Raw genomic sequence first — 16,254 nt, 5'->3', positions numbered from 1 at the left:
GGGCAGAGCAGGAAGAGCTGGGGGAGAAATAATTCTGAATGTCTTGTTGGGAGCAGCGTGCGCCTTTAGTCTAGAGGCGTTGGCGGTGCCACTTTACTGGTGTTCTCCGCTAGGTATAGGTGGGTACGCTGCCTGCAGGTGTGTGCTGGTAGGGGTTAAATGTACCACGACCATGCGTGTTGAGTTGGGGGTCCGAATGGGGCTGGGAGCACGTGGGGCTCAGTCCGTGGGTCCTGGTAGGGAGGGCTGGCCGCTGTGCAGATTGGCAGGTGCAGTGCAGCCCAGTGGAGCAGCAGCCTTTATGTGCAGCGACTGGCCGTGGCGCTGCGTTATTTATTTATTTCTTTTTCTTTTTCATCGCCGTGTACTAGTGGGGGAGGGGTGCCACCCACCTGAATCAATGCGTGATCCATGGAAAAGGTTACGACTGCTGGCGGATTGCTGTGCGGTGTCAGGATGGCGCACTCCGTGTGCGCTGTCCGAAAAGGTTTTTCAGCAGCAGGAAGGGGGGAAAGGAGGCGGGGCCCGGGATCGGGTGCTTGCCGGCTTGTATGGAGTCTTTGGCGGCAGAAGGAGGAGGAGGAAGGCAGGCCTGGGATCGGCCATTCGCAGTCGAGGTGCAGCTGTGTGCACAATCTGGAAGCAGCTAAAGAAATGGGCACAGTGAAGCGGGATCGCTCACGTGCCGGAGGAGGACCTTGGCGTGTGGGGAGCAGCCTCGTCGCCAGTTGTTAGGCCCTTGCGGCCTGGAAGGAATGAGGACACACGGCAAGGGTTATATGAACGTCTTCTTTATTCAACATACAAACGGATACTAAACTCAAACCCCTTAACCTCCTCCTTCCTCCCACGTGACTTTGCCCACATGGGCTTGTCTGTCTCTTAAAGGGACAACGAGCCCCGTAACAGTAGTGAGAATCCAGTCAAGCGCAATTTGCTTTTGTGCTAACAGTAATGCCAAATGAATTAACCTGCCCTTAGTCTTGTCAATAGGGAGGGGGTGCTAGCAAGCATGATAATTGATCCTGTGATTTTTCTTACTAAGCCACTTGAGACAGCATACCAATGATGTCAGACCAGAAACTTTGCACAGACAAGCATGACCACGTCAGGTTCAGGGAGTCTGCATTGTCCACCTTGCACATAAAACAAGATCAAACTTTTGTATCCTGGCTGGCGTATAATATAGCCGGTGCAGAAATCTATAATGTATTCATTGGTGTATATATAGTTCATACAAACGTGCTTGGTCTGAATGCTAGCCTTCCCCTATATTTTGTCTTCTAATACACTACCCAGTGTTCAGTTATTTCCCATTTTCTCATGAGCCAGAGGACATATTCCAGCGCCAGTCCGATAACACAACATGAATAATTGATATGCTGTGCCCAAGTGATCTTGGTTTAGATATATAGGTAAGAGTAGAGCTTTGGGTGGATGACGTAGGTAATGTATGGAATGTAACCGCCATATCACAATCACATCTGTCAAACATGAAAGGTAATCCTGCAATTGTATCCAAATATATTGTAGCAATGTGGGGGTGGGGGGTGCTTATTTTTTATTGTGTAGCCTATGCAGTGCCCAATTCGTGTTTTGGATTACATTGATCTCACCAGGTCGGATTTTGGGCGGAAAGAGAAGGATAGCCTCCAGTCAACCACGCAATGCTTGAATATTTCCTAAACGGAAGTTGAGATGATTAGAGGGGGAAACAAACCACTTAATAGAATGCTGCACCATAGCTATTAGCTCATAATCTTCCAGAACAAGAATATTCAGGCCTCCAAGCTTAAACGAAAACATGAGAGTGCCAGTTTTTCCACCTAGACAAATAGGGCCTCATTACACGTTGTGCGGTAAAAATTGGAATTTTACGGCATGGCGCTATTAGCGTCTCCGCCCTCGCAAAAGACCGCTAATAGCGTCCCATTACGAGATCGCGGACAAGAGCATAGCGCCATGCCATAAAAGTCATTACCGCCATGCCGCAAAAGTCCACAAAATGCCCATTACCGGCCTCGACCACAGTGCTGATAGCACCTCCTCCCTCACGCAACATGCTAATAGCGGTCACCGCTATTAGCGGACACCGTTAAAAAGCGGAACCGGAAATAGCGTCATCGCACAGGAACGGGAAAGAGAACGGCGGCCATCTTTAAAAACACAATCCATTGCCATCCTCTGCATCCAGGACATCTTTCCGGAGAACTCTGACTAAGAACCATCCAGGACTGGCTGAAGATGTCAAAGGCCCTGAAAAAAACCTCTGATCGACAGCGGAAAGAGAAATTCACACCAGAGGAGCTCATAATGCTTACTAGCACACTTGCAGCCAATGCGGAGGTCGTATTCGTCAATGATATGCGCCGGGAGGCGATCATCAAGAAAAAGGCCATCTGGGACGAAGTTGCCCGCAAAGTTAGTGCGGTGGGCACTACCACCCGCAGTGTGAAGGACTGCTGCAAGAGGTGGGACGACCTGCGGCTACGTGTGCGGAATATCCTATCAGTCAACCGCAACCTTGCAATGGCCACAGGAGGAGGCGCAGAATCACCTCTGAAGATGAAGGAGTGGGAGGAGACATGTGCCTCCACCATCGGAGTCGAAGCCATAGAGGGGGTCAGAGACATGGAGCATGGTGTGGCCATCTCATCTGATGGAGGTGAGTGAATACGTCAAACAATGCACAGTGAAGGGTGAGGGGGTACCCCAAACATGTGTCGATGACCAGGCCTTTGGTCCTGCCACACACATACATCCATGCATCACCATATACACGTGCAATACTGACCCATCAATGCATGACCAACCCGACATCCCCATGACAAGAATCACTGATGTATAGGCCCCAATGCATAGAGCAGCATGACGTGAACATTCTGCATGAGGCACCTTGACCCATTAACAATGATTTACCCTAGTTATGTCCTCCACAGGATCACCGACAGACACTGGAGACACAAGCACTGCAGCACGTACTCCCCCAGCAGCCAAAAAAGCCAGAATGCATGAGAGGGGTGACACCGCCACCACCTCCAGGGGAAGTGGGAGGACAGTCCATCTGCAGAGGGCCAAGGCCAGCAGGAGCACCATTGCATCACAGCCTGAGGGCACGGCTCCTGTTGTAGCCGAATCCACGCAAGTGTGCCCCATCATTGCTGAGATGAGCACGGAGGGCACGCACTCCGCAGCCACCAGCTCCACTGGGGAGGCAGCAGCCACCGCACTGGCCACTGACGAGGAGGACGCAATCGACGTCCTACAACTCATCCATGACCCCAGCCCAACATGGTCCATTGAGGGGAGTCCAAGGGCAACGTCTGGATCTGCTACCCAGGGAGCACATGACACCCTCACTGTAGAAGGTGCATGGAGCCCTCAGCTGTCCTCACCGGATGCCGGGTGCATGGACCAGGGCGCACCGTCCAGCCCAGCAGCACCTACCACCCTGGCAGACCTTGCAACCATCACCCGGAGGCAGGAAGACATGGCTGCGCTGATCGCCCAGCATGTGGCGGAGACAGGCCGTCTAAGGGATGACCTCCAAAAATATGCAGGGCAAACAAAGGAGGCCATGGAGGCCTGCACTGACAGGATATGCCAGGAGATGGGCCAACTCCGCCAGGCCATTTTACGTATTGGGGACATCATGGAGCAGCATCACCAACCCCCAACACACGATCGACCGGGAACCTCCTACTCAGCGAGTTCCCAGCAGACCAGCCCCCTGCGCCGCTCCCTGCGCAACCTGAGGCGCCCCGCATCACAGCAACCCAATGTCGGTGGAGGCCCTGATGCTTAGCTCCACCATGGACCAGGTGGCACATGTGGTGCAGGAAACATTGTAGACACCATAAGGCTCACCTGGGTGTTTGGGGGGGGGAGGGGGGTAAGGGTGCATTTGGGTGTTCTGAGGGGAGGGGGGTAAGGGTGCATTTGGGTGTTTTGGGGGGAGGGGGGTAAGGGTGCATTTGGGTGTTTTGGGGGGAGGGGGGTAAGGGTGCATTTGGGTGTTTTGGGGTGTTGCATTTCTTATCACATTCTGTTCAATACACAGTTGTTCTGAAGTTGAAACCCAAGCGTGGTCTCCATCATTGCGTATGTGTCATTTATCTTGGACAGGGTCCTTTGTGGTACTCCAAACATGCACCAGGGCAACAATATCCATCTCCGTCCATGCTTTTTCACCTTTGTGCCTGATGGGATTTCAGAATCAGATGCTGACGCACATCGTGTGCCTCCTTGGCATTGCCTCTTGCATGTCAATTTCAGGTGGCATTGGCACATTCCATCATATGCACATTTTTTGGTGCTCTACACATGGCTTGGTTATCTTTGCCACTTTGACACGGCTGTACACGAGTGCCTCACACAGGCTGCTTAGGCAGCGGAGCACTGTCATTGGAAGGCTGACTGCCAGCTCTATCACGACGCAGGTACGGGGATGTGCAATATTGTTGTCCTCTTCCTGCTGGTTCTGTGGGTTCCGTACAGGGGTTGGGAGCCACCTCCTCAGTGGATCGCTGGCATCGCCTGTATGGTGTGAGGAATGGGTACCTGTTACGGGTCACCTCTGGTGCAGGATGTTGTTGTTGGTGAGGCACTGCTATCATGTAGTCAAGGCTGTCATGTCATGCTGCTGCTATTGGGACCATCTTGGTGTGGGAAGGGGTGTGGGTAGGGGTGTGGTGTGCTCTTTTGTGCTGCCTGTCTCCATTGCATGCACCTGTGCTGATTGTGTCCACCTGTAGTAGATGGGTACATTGCTCAGGTCTCTTAACGGGTGTTTTTCAATGCCGTTATTAGCGCCATGCCGGTAAGGGGTTTTTGGGTGTTTTACATGCCGCTAATGCCATGTCCGCATGGCTTGTGATGGGCTGGTATTAGCGCCATGGCGCTAATTCCGGCCTGGGGGTCGCGCGCCCGCGGCCTTGCCGCTATTAGTGGCACCGTAATTAACGGGTGCGCAGATAGCGGTGGGTCCGGGTCGTGATTGGCTTAGGGAATTAACGGTAACGGTAAATCTTTACCGGTTCCGGTATTCCATTACCGCACAACGTGTAATGAGGCCCTTTGTCTTAACCACAGTACTAACAGAAGGGCTTTAAAGTTAAGCTCACGTAGTAACTGTGGAGTTCTAGCTACGCTGATCACAAAATATTTAACGCAGTACAGTCGATATATGAATCCGTCTAGCCAAGTAGGTTCAACTGGTGCGGCAGTTACCAGAAATATTTGGGACTGATTCCATATTATCTGGAGGCCTGAGTAATGACCAAAATCGGGGGATATTTTTTAAATCAGAGGGGGCAGATTAGTTGAGGGATTCTTTACATATAAAAAGCAGCGGGACTCCGTAGGATACATTGTAAATGCCGCCTTCCATGCATGCATTTGCATGGCATAGTGCAAAAGGGCAGCGTACAATCGTGTAAGACGCCCTTTCACCCTCCCCTTTCACACTTGCAGGGTGCAACTGAGGAAAGTAAGGCATCTGGGATCTTGTGTATATGAAAGGGTACAAGTAACAGAGCCCCATTGTCTTATAACATGGACTTCAAAATGAGCCCCACTGTGTTGTAGGGTTCAGCACCCACGTGGATTTTTGGATTGCATTTCACAAGCAGGATCCTTAAAAAGCCAGTCCTCAGGAAATGTACAAAACAAAAAAGCATTTGTGTCCCAATTTAAAGATAGAAATACAAGTGGGACAGCAGCGCCTCCCATCCCTGCTCACTCTGTTTCCACATCCTCACTTCCTAGCAGACATCCGCCTTGTGAAAGCTAAACCAGGGAAATATCACTATCCTGAGCTGATACTAACCCTCTTTGAAGAATTCCAACTTCTGAGAAACAGAAACACCCAATGATAAAGACATTCCGAACAGAGGAGGCAGTAGGGCTACACAGCATAGCAGAGATGCGGCACACAAGGGCTAGACACACACATGGGGACAGGTGCCATGGTGGGGGCACAGAAAGCGTATTTGATTAGAACATCCAAATTCCTTGCACTGGACTTAGTAGATCGAGTGTGGCAAACGCCGATATCTTTGGAAAATTGAGCACTGATGCAGGGCGTCAATTCTAGTGACTATTGCATTAAATCCGTGCAGTGTGGTGATGCCCTCTGGTACTTTCAAATATCATGAATCTGCAGGAGGAATAGAGAATCCATTGAAATGTTAGTACTACAAGATAAGCACGTTCATCTGAAATCACATGGGAGGTCATTTTGGAGTCTACTCATAAAAAAGAGTTCTAAAGTTATTGTTGTTATTTTATTTCTTTCGTGCTCGTACACAAGAGGCAAGGGAGGGGAACAAGGGAGAACAAAAACAACGATCTTACTAGGCCCAGTGACATTGACAACGTGCAAGCGCATGCGAGAGGGAAAGGGGAAAAAGTGCAAGGAAGGGGGAGAAGTGGAAAGTGCTGAGCAAAGGAATACAGATAAATAATAAACAAATAAATAAATAATAAAAGCAACCAACAGTGGTAGTGCAGCCAGCAAGTGGCATGTCCTCGGTTTAAGGCAATAGACAAGGTGTGTCTGGTAAGTGCAGAAAGAAAAGGTATGCATAAAATGGTTACACCTGTGCTAACACCTCTGTTTACGCTCTGTTGGATATTGTAGGATTTTGCATGCAGAGTTCGGGCACAGAACAGGATTACGGTGTCCTCCTGTTCCATACGCTCTGCACTCCACCTGCCTTTAGCACCTACTAAAAGCAGGTGGATTCTCTAGGAATCAATAGTAAATGTTCTCTGCCATGTGCACATGGCAGGCAGTATTTACACTTTTTGGACTACAAGGTGCAAACAAAAGCATGTTTAGGCATGTTAGCCTGATTTAACACTTTCCTTTGCACTTTGTAGTACACATGACTAAAGTGCACCACAATGCAAAGATAGTCTGCCATTGAAACTTTAGAAAATGAGGTGCATGGTGTTGTAGCTATATAAAACATTATCACGGTCTCCATCTTGGGCCAGTGTGTACTCGTTATTTTTGTTGGGACATAGGTTATGTGCTTTGAATTCTTGGGATTAATGTGATAGGAAAGGGAATGCATTACTTTACAAATGAAAGTTCATTGAACTTATATATTCTTGATTTTAAACAGAAAAAAACACCTACAATAAGAACAGACTCTTTGAAAGATCTTGTTGATTATTGCATTAAAAGTGTGGTCTAATCGTTCTGGCAAACAGGTGATTGGACGTAGTCCTCAGGGTACAGCACATTTTGTACACTCACATCTGTTAATCAATGTTTGCAACTTATAAAGACTGGCCTGGGGTTTACTTAAATGGAGTTTGCTGGTGACAGTCTACTCATTTTGAATAGTTCTGGTTTTTAAAACATGGTTTCCATTGTTTATTTTTATTTAGATGTTGACATACCAAAACCGAAGAGGGGTGACCAGCCCATGTCTGTTTGTGAACTCCTTGATGCAGTGACCGAATCCATGGCGCTTTCGCAGAGCCAAATATCTCGTATGGAACAAGAGGTAACAATTGCACTCTTTGCTCTTTGACATGCTCCCTTTCCTTCCCGCCTCTTGTTACAAATACGACAATAGTGCGAATGTGGCGATCGCAGGTTTCTGTTGGTTACCGAAAATCTATTGTGAGGCACAAAAACTACACTAACAGTTACTGAGCTCCGGGCACGTGTAGGCAATATTTAATTTGTAAAACAAAAACAAGTGCCATGGCCACAATATGTTCTAGCATGCCTGTGCTATGTCGGGGTCACTGGTAAACTGATGCCACCTTGCACTGCTGCACCACAGTGGCAACATATTTGGGGTTTCAGCAGCTGCAACTTACACTGGTTCAATGAGTGCGATGGGTTCACTACTCATGGCCGATGTGAGCTTTAGAAATACCAATCAACACAACATAAAATGAGACACCAAATCTTCCAATTCTTTCTTTAAACAGATGTTCATTATAATTTTCCTTTGATTCAACATGTGTCAAGTGGGACATTTTGAGCATCTATCCACCGAAAATAGAGTGAACGTTCTTTCTTCTGGTAACCAGTGAAAATCTCGTCATGGTAAATGTTGCCAGATTTACACTCTTAACTACAATTAAACAGTACCCCAAATATTCTAGGTCTGGAATTTAGACTAGTAAATTGTGTGCAAAGTCACACACAGTTGTGCGGAAGTGTCAGACACTTGATATGGGATGCAAATCGTTTCTGTAAGGGCCCTCAACTTATTAGTATTTTTTTTAATTCATATTTAATTACTCAAAGTGACAAGTTAGTGTCAGTGATGTATGTATTACGAAGCCTTCCGAAAACATTGAAAAGGCAATTGCTGAAGAAATGTTTGAAATGGCAAAGAATCTCCCCTTGCCACTCTCACCGTGGCTAAAGATGGTCACACACCTTTTGAATGTGGATGTACAATTGTAAAAGAAGCAACAGAGATGGGTGTCTCACATGACTTTTATGGGGGTTTGACACAAAGATGATGAGGTACAGATGAATAACTCACGCAATATCGACCATCTCCCAACTACACTCTGGTAAGACACCAGGTCCCAATGAGTTGCTCTTCACACACTACAACGCTCTATTTGGGAGGGGGGTATGGGACTACCACATCTTCATTCGTACTAGTGGGCGAGCCAAATGATGGTCGTCAACGATGTCCTTCATGGCGACTGGAAACTACCACATGTTCGAGCTGAGGTCATGGGGTTAGGAGATATGTCGCCACTTATGAATTTATACCAACTCCTCGGTAGATCACCCCCCCGGCACGATGGCGATACACATGGCATTAATATGGAGGGATGTCCACAAGCATGTAGGCTGGAATAGAAGGGTGACCCCGGTACAACCCCTATGGAGGAACGGCAACCTTCCAGAAATAAACTGCTGATCTGGTCAGATTGGGTAGAAGCCGGAGTTGTTACGGTTGGAGACATGATCACAGACGGAAATATCGCCCCTTTTGAAGACCTGAGGTCCAGATTCGGTCTCCCCCGTGCAGAACACTATCACTGTCTCCAGCTCACCCATGCACTGCACACACATTTTGCTCCACTGTCTGACATGCCACAGTGCACACCACTGGAACATAACGTTCTCTTGGAACGCATACCCCCCAAGAGCACCTCCACAATGTACAATGTTATAACCGCTTTCGCCACACCAGAACTGTCTAACCTTAAAGCGAAATGGTAAGTGGATGTTGGGACCAGTGAACCAGAGGACTGGATACTGGCATTGATGTATCCACATGAATGTGAAATCTTCTCTAGACTCCGCCTGATACAACTCAAGGTCTTACATAGAGTATACTATCCCAGGGTCGCGTTGTATCAATGGAACCAAGCTACTATCCCAAACTGTCACGGTCCTCTTCCCAGTCAGACAGATAAAGCTGATCCTCACCTGATTATTCCTGGCTTGAAGAGGATTCCTTACGTCTCCCCTTCTTCTTATGGAGAGGTAAGGCCTACCTCGAAGGGAAGCCACTATGTCTTTCGAGGTTAATGGGTGGACAAGGGAGCTCCTTCCCGAGATAGCCAACAAAAGGGGAAAAGCCAATCAAGGCAGTAAAACCCCTTGCTGTAGGTGTCCTGGTGTGATGCTGCCGGGATGTCCAGACCCGTAAGATTCCCAGAAGTCCAATAGGGGGCGCTGGATATAGCACTTAGAGGTATGCGGAATCCCAGCATGTTGCAGTATGCATGATCCGCCGATAGAGATGAGTTTTGTACTGCAGAGCACACAATATGAGGAGAGGACTGGAGAGCGAGAAAGATGCAGCAGGGAATGTCAGCAGTGGGAGAAGTAGAAAGAGCCAGGAAGGGGCCGAGCGTGAGACGCTCGCAAGGAACCTGGAGCAGAGAGCACCCTCAGCACCGACATGCTGAGGGAGAGGGGTGGAGGGAGAGAGTGTCAGGAAAGGGCACCCATGCAGAAAGCAGCAGAGAGTCCAAAGGAGAGAGAGCAGGGCAAAGCTTACTGAAGCGAGAAGGATCCTAGGACTAGCGTGGAAACCCGTAAGGAATACGTTTGGGTTGCAATGCGTGGAGTCCGGGAGCACGCATAGGTTTATGGGCCGCGGATCTAGAAACAGTAGACCGCTGCAGCGTGTTCCTAACGAACGTGCTGTGCACTTCCATGGCGGCTCCTCCAGCGGTCCCATACCCGCCAGGTGTAGCCGCGCGTGACGCAAACTGTATATGCTGTCACGCAGGGGTGGACACGTTTATCCATATCCTATGGCAATGCCCTTGGATCCAGTGCTTCTGGCAGCAATGCTGTGATGAACTAGCGGGAGTGTTGGGTCGAGAGGTGCTCATGGACCCCAAGATGCTACTGTTAGGAATTGATGGGGAAGGACTTGCTACTCGCTATGAAAAACTTTTTCTATCTACAGCAACAGGACTGATTAAGCGTAACATTGCAAAACTCTGGGGATCCTGTGAGTGTCCTCTTCTTGAACAGTGGATTGCTGATGTAGATATCTGCATGGCTATGGAACAGCGTATATACAGGACGAGAGGGTGCCCAAAAAGGCAAGGAATATTTGGGGTAAATGGGAAGAGGGGAATTGAGTACCACACTATGTTTGATTTGGCTTCTGGATGATGGTCGGGAATACGAAAGGTTGAAATGGGTGCAGGATACTAAAGTGATCATTGCATCAATATGTGGCATCAAGTGAATGTTTGCTATGGGTTATGATTATAAAATCAATAAATTGTTATGATTAAAAAAAGAACTCACGCAATATCGATGGAAGTGAGGAACAGATGCTAGATAACAATTTAAAATCACTTGTCACTTGTCGATCTTGGTTGTTTTTCTCGGAGAGTGATGAGGAAGCGTTAGATGCAGAGCTTACAATCTCGTCCTTCATTTCTACACCCCACCCGAAAAACTGGAACATTTGTCTAGTAGTTCAGCTTCAGCAAATAACACGCAATCAATTGTGGGAACAGAACAAATTAAACCTGATATTGCGGAAAAGGCACTTATAGCACTAAATTATGTACTGTCCTCTTTTGTGACCATGTACGAAAGCATAAAAATGGAAGTTCAAAAACACACAATCATTCTGGAACAATTACAGAGAGGTTTTGAAGCAGCCCCAAATGAAGAGATATTAAAAGCTTTACTCCCAATAAAAGAAAGGTCACAAGCCCAAGAAATGTCAGATTTATCACAAGCGGTATGGATGTTACAGCACTCAAGCCAAAGCATGAATGAAGGTGCATGTGAAGTCATGCTGGTGGAAGAGAGTAGAGACCACAAGACAAGGGTGGAAAGTGCAGAAATGGCAAAACAAATGCAATAGACAACAACAATCCCAATGGAGGTAGGGGTTCAACCTGTAAATGTGGAGAGTGAATCAGTCGGTGTCCCTAAGCATACAGGGAAAAAAGTCGATAAGACAACATATTAATCTATTACAGGCAAAAAAACAAAGAACTCAGCAGTCAATTTGAATAAAAAATCTGCAAAAATGTTCTTGCAAAATCTAACCATCATGGATGCATTGTCAAACAGGAGCGCAAATGTTAACAAATCGGCATTGAAGCCAGCAGTAGGGGGAAATACATCACATGTGTTTAAACCCACAAAGAAGAGAGTTAAGGACAGTTTTTCAGAGGAGGATGAAAGGACTGAATGCAACTGCATAACTTTGCCAAATGGGGATGACGAAATGTCTGAAGCTTTGGGGGTGCTGCACTGGGGGAGCGTGGGGGCGGGGCGGGGCATTCAGGGGAGGAGGAACTGAAGCAAATAGCGAAAGAGAAATGCGATGTAGCAATGCCCTCAGTGCCAACATGTATGCAGGCTCCAAAGCTTATTGGAGAAAAATCACAGGTCAGGTCGAAGACTGTTGGTCCAACTGGACGGGGTGGGCTGGAAACACAGGAGAAGGATATGATCAGAAACTTCTCCCAAGCAGCACAGGGACTGGTGAGGGGAGGGGAGACAATACTGGAAAGAGGAGCTTTTCAACTGTACGATAAACTGTCTGTGCAAACAAAGTTGCAAGGCCCCTCAGTAGCCAGTGAAGAGAACAGTACATTGGCATACTAAGGGGAGCGCTCAGTAGAGATGTTAATGAGGGAATAAATAAGCTAGGTAAAGAATTCCACAGTCGATGGACAAGTATGATAAACCTTGGGGTAGGACGCATGGATCAGAAAGAGGAACAGGATGTAAATTTGAAATCAGATTTATGTTTGGGAATAGAGGTGTTAAGTGACTTCAATTCAGCAATCCCACTAAGTCAGTGCCTCGTCTGGGACGCCCAAGGGAAGCCCTTATTTATATATTTTTATGACAAGTTATAATCTGGATGATGAACCCTTGTATAACATCCCTCTCTTAGAATCCCCCTGACCCCACTGAGCCAAGAAGTAGGTTTGTTTTGCAAATTAAAAGGTTTATTTGAAAAATTAAACAATAGATATATATCACACTTTGATAATAAATTAATATTTGATATCACACTTAAGAATATGATGTTGATCAACAATGGATAATCTTACACTAGCACACTTATTTTATTACTTAGGAGTTGCTATGGAAAGAAAAAGGTAACTGAGAATACTTTTATGGTTTCAAGGAAAAACAATGATGGAAAGAATGCAGTACAGAAATAAACTGATAGGGTTTCAAAAGAGATAATAGGTTCACTTTTCCCCTTGTGGCAATTCACTCCCCCCCCCCGTGCAATATAAAAAGATGGAAAGGAGAGCACACAGTTCTCAGGAATACAATCAAATGTAGTTCAGTTCCCCCCTAGCAAGCTTAGATCACAGGGATGATTTTAAAACACAGGCAAAATACTTTAAGTGTGATTTGCAAAGAATGGAAAAATATGCAAAAAATGATTTTAATTCCCTGTTGGAGGTTCAGGGTAGGCGATAGCTACTTAATATTAGTTCAGGATCACTTTAGCAATGCTCTATGAATAATTGTCAGGTTGCAAACGAATTTCAGCAAAGGAAAGCAAGAAGCTGCTATTTTGACAAGTGAAGAAATTTGAGCCAAATCGCAAATCGCTGCACTTTTTCCGAGTGCGTCGAGCGCGATTACGGAAAAAAGTATAATGAATAGAAAGTTCGTTGGAAAGCCTAGAATCATAGCTTTAAAACTCGCTCCTAGCACAAACGGTTCAAGAGATACGGAGGATTTCCTGAAGGTAGTTTTTCAGAAATGAAATAATGATTCAAAATGGCAAAATGACACTTTACAGGTTTAAATCGGAGAAGGAACACACGATTCCTATGATGCAGTTCTGGACAGGTTCAAATGTTTTGAATCAGATTATTTTAAGCTAAGAGATTGGTTTTGCACAGTTCTGGCTGGGTACTCACACTATAAATTTGAAAGGAATGGCCTTGTCACGGATCTGGTGAACAAGTTTAGCTGCGGTTCTCTCTGCTCGGCGGGTCAATCAGGCACCGGTTCTGTTCACAGCGGTCTGGTCTGGGTCTCTTCTGGATACCGCACTGCTTTCTGGGTACTGGTTCTGTTCTGGATACACAGGACTCTTAGCAAGCAGCAAACCGCACAGCCCGGCGGTTGAATAGTTTGCAAAAGATTTCGAGGCCTGCTGAAGAGTTCAGCTCTTGGAGTTTTCGTTCTGGAGTCAGTCTGGATCTCTGGAGTTCTGGATTCTGGAGTTCTCCGTCAGCGTGCTGCGCAGGAATTCAGTTGAAGGTTGGAAAATGAATGTCCCTGTCTGGCTTCCAGTGGCTCTTTTTATGTCTTTAGAAAACGGGTGTGTGTTGGCATAACTAAGCCTGCCCCTCCCAATTTATCATTGGCCAAGTTTTCCTCTCTCTCTTGATTGGGGGAAGGAAATGGAGTGTCATCGTGATGAGGTAGTTTATGGGTCAGAGGATCCACCCCTGGTCAATTTGCACACAAATCTATTCTTGATCCAAATACATATTTATCTACGTACAATTTCTCTAATATTATATGTCCAGTTAACATATTTTCTGTAGCACCAAACCATCCGATCCCTGTCTTTGTAAGATGTTGTGTCCACTTATGACAGAATTCTGCCCTTTTCATCATGAACACAACCTCTAAACTTTTCCAGAATTTACACAAACATGCACAAGGAATATGGGCATAAGATGATAAAGTGTCAGATTTTTAACATACAGACATTTGGAGTAATACCTTATTTTCCACTACTACCCCCAAGAACATACCACAGATTCCTAACACCTCTTAAAATGTGCACAGAAAAATCACAAGAATAATGATATTAATTATATAATTTTGACAAGTCCGTACTATGAATTATCCATCTTTTTAAAATTATGCTCTGGCCCAGAGGGGTGTGGTTTCCCAAAGCACATGGTGGAATTTCTGGTTTGTCCACTTCCTCCAACTCAAGTTGCTCACAGAGGCACTGCCCCTCCCCGTTTCTCTCAAGAGGAAGCCATTTACGACCCCCCCTAATTTAACATTTGCCTGAGCCAAGGAAGGCTCATTGTTCTGTTTCCCTCCAGTCCTAGGTGCTCCTCCACTGATTCAATCAGGGAGGTGTCATCTCCTTTTGGTGGGGGCAGCAGAATGCAGCCAGGCTTGGGAAGAGTGGCTGAGCAAGTTTCCACTCCTGTCGGGGGTAGTTGCCGGGCAGAATTCACTCCCTTCAAGCCAGGCTTCAGCCAAATGTCACTTTTGTTCCCAGTTTTTCTTCATTCAAAACAAACTTACAATTTTTACACATGCAGCTAGAATGCTGATTCTAAGTTCAAAACTATGACATTTAACAGTTGCCAACTATGTGACACTCAACAGTAGGGCACTCATTTATTTTAAACATTTAGATTTTAGTGGCTTTCAGTGGCTTTCAGTCCAATTTAACTTAGGCTGTTGACATCCACAGCTCAGCCAGTTTCATTATGAACATTATTTTAGGCTCTTTCTTTTCCCAGATTTTGTATGCACACAAGACTACATTCTGCTAAATGTCTGCTGGTGTTCAGTGAGATTTTTGAATATCTTGCAATGTTTAAAATAGGCATTTTGAGCTTGCATTCAGAGAAACAAAGGTGATTTCAAAGCGCTTTTTGAGCCAACCGGCACTGCTGTTTTTCCTTTGGCACACATTTCACCCATGGCACTCCTGGCCCATCACGCTCGCACTGGTGGGTGGCAGGTCAGGGGAACATTTTGCTGTGCGCCAAAACTGCTCGGTTTTCCTGGATTCTGGCGCAATGTGGGCTTTTTCGGCCATCTTGGATTTTCTAAGCCCACAGCACCAAATGTTGCAGCATAATAGTCCAAACGTGGGTCAGGACACCCAACAGAGGTCAATTTGTACTAAACAGAACAACCCTGCTCTCCATATTCGCAGAGATTCTTAATTTATCTGGAATATGTACAAACGATATTGAGAGTGTCGAATTTCATGAAAAACCGTGCACAAGTGCCTCAATCATGCATGTTGGCTCTAACTTGGTAGCGAGAATAATTAGAGGTGAAACTAACAGCTTTAGGAATTTGGGATTCACAGTCAAAGAGTGGACCAGGGATAATGAGAATGAAACCTGACCACAATGGGAGTAGGGGAACAACCTGAGGAGGCCAACTTTCAAAATGATAAATATGGGTATCTTGAGGATTGGAAAGTAGTTAGAAGATGAAATGGTGGCCATACTGAAGATTGGTCGTGGTTGGCGGGAGCCTTGGTCAGGGGGGAGGTTGAGACAATGAGACCTAAGAACTCTAGCATCATAGGTGAAAATACTGGCATAGAACGTCATAGGTCATTGATCACCCTTTCATAATATAGAGCCAACTAGTTTAATGAGAAAGCATGATATCATTTGCATCCAAGAGCATTGGCTGCTAAAACAACCCAGTTGGGATGGATACACAACATGCTTTCTGACAGCACAGAAAGGAGCACAGGGTAGGCCGATGCGCGGTGTCCTAAGTTTGTTTAGAATTGGAAAAGGTGTCCACGACGTGTACATTATTATTCTTTTTGTAAATTGAATTTTATTAATTTTTAGACACAATCCAACATACAGTATCGCAGTAAAACCTGAGGGACAAGCCCTTCATCAACCCTTACAGCCCTAGCCCTCTGCCCCTTTTACCCACAGGAAAAAAAGAGAAAAAACCTGTTCCCAATGCGTCCAGGTTTCCAACACACCAACAATTAACTCAATGTCCAAGTGATTTCGAGCGCCCAGGTCTAAGAATAGCGTTCTTCGGAATATATG

The 16,254-nt window shown here is 46.2% G+C and overlaps 1 protein-coding gene across 2 annotated transcripts in view; it reads left to right on the top strand.

Moving 5' to 3' along the window:
- Positions 1-16,254, top strand: part of LOC138510377 (coiled-coil domain-containing protein 171-like) — a 3,784,015-nt gene that overhangs the window by 1,537,301 nt on the left and 2,230,460 nt on the right. For both annotated transcript variants that reach the window (XM_069625990.1, XM_069625991.1), the window contains one exon: positions 7,399-7,517. In XM_069625990.1, coding sequence (XP_069482091.1) covers positions 7,399-7,517 — 119 coding nt within the window. The remainder of the gene's footprint in view (positions 1-7,398; positions 7,518-16,254) is intronic.

Source organism: Ambystoma mexicanum, chromosome 6p (genome assembly GCF_040938575.1).
Source record: "Ambystoma mexicanum isolate Mex_15411 chromosome 6p, UKY_AmexF1_1, whole genome shotgun sequence".
In the NCBI taxonomy this organism is placed as follows: Eukaryota; Metazoa; Chordata; class Amphibia; order Caudata; family Ambystomatidae; genus Ambystoma; species Ambystoma mexicanum.
Note: the sequence above shows the minus strand (reverse complement) of the source record. Positions and strands in the feature narration are given on the sequence as shown.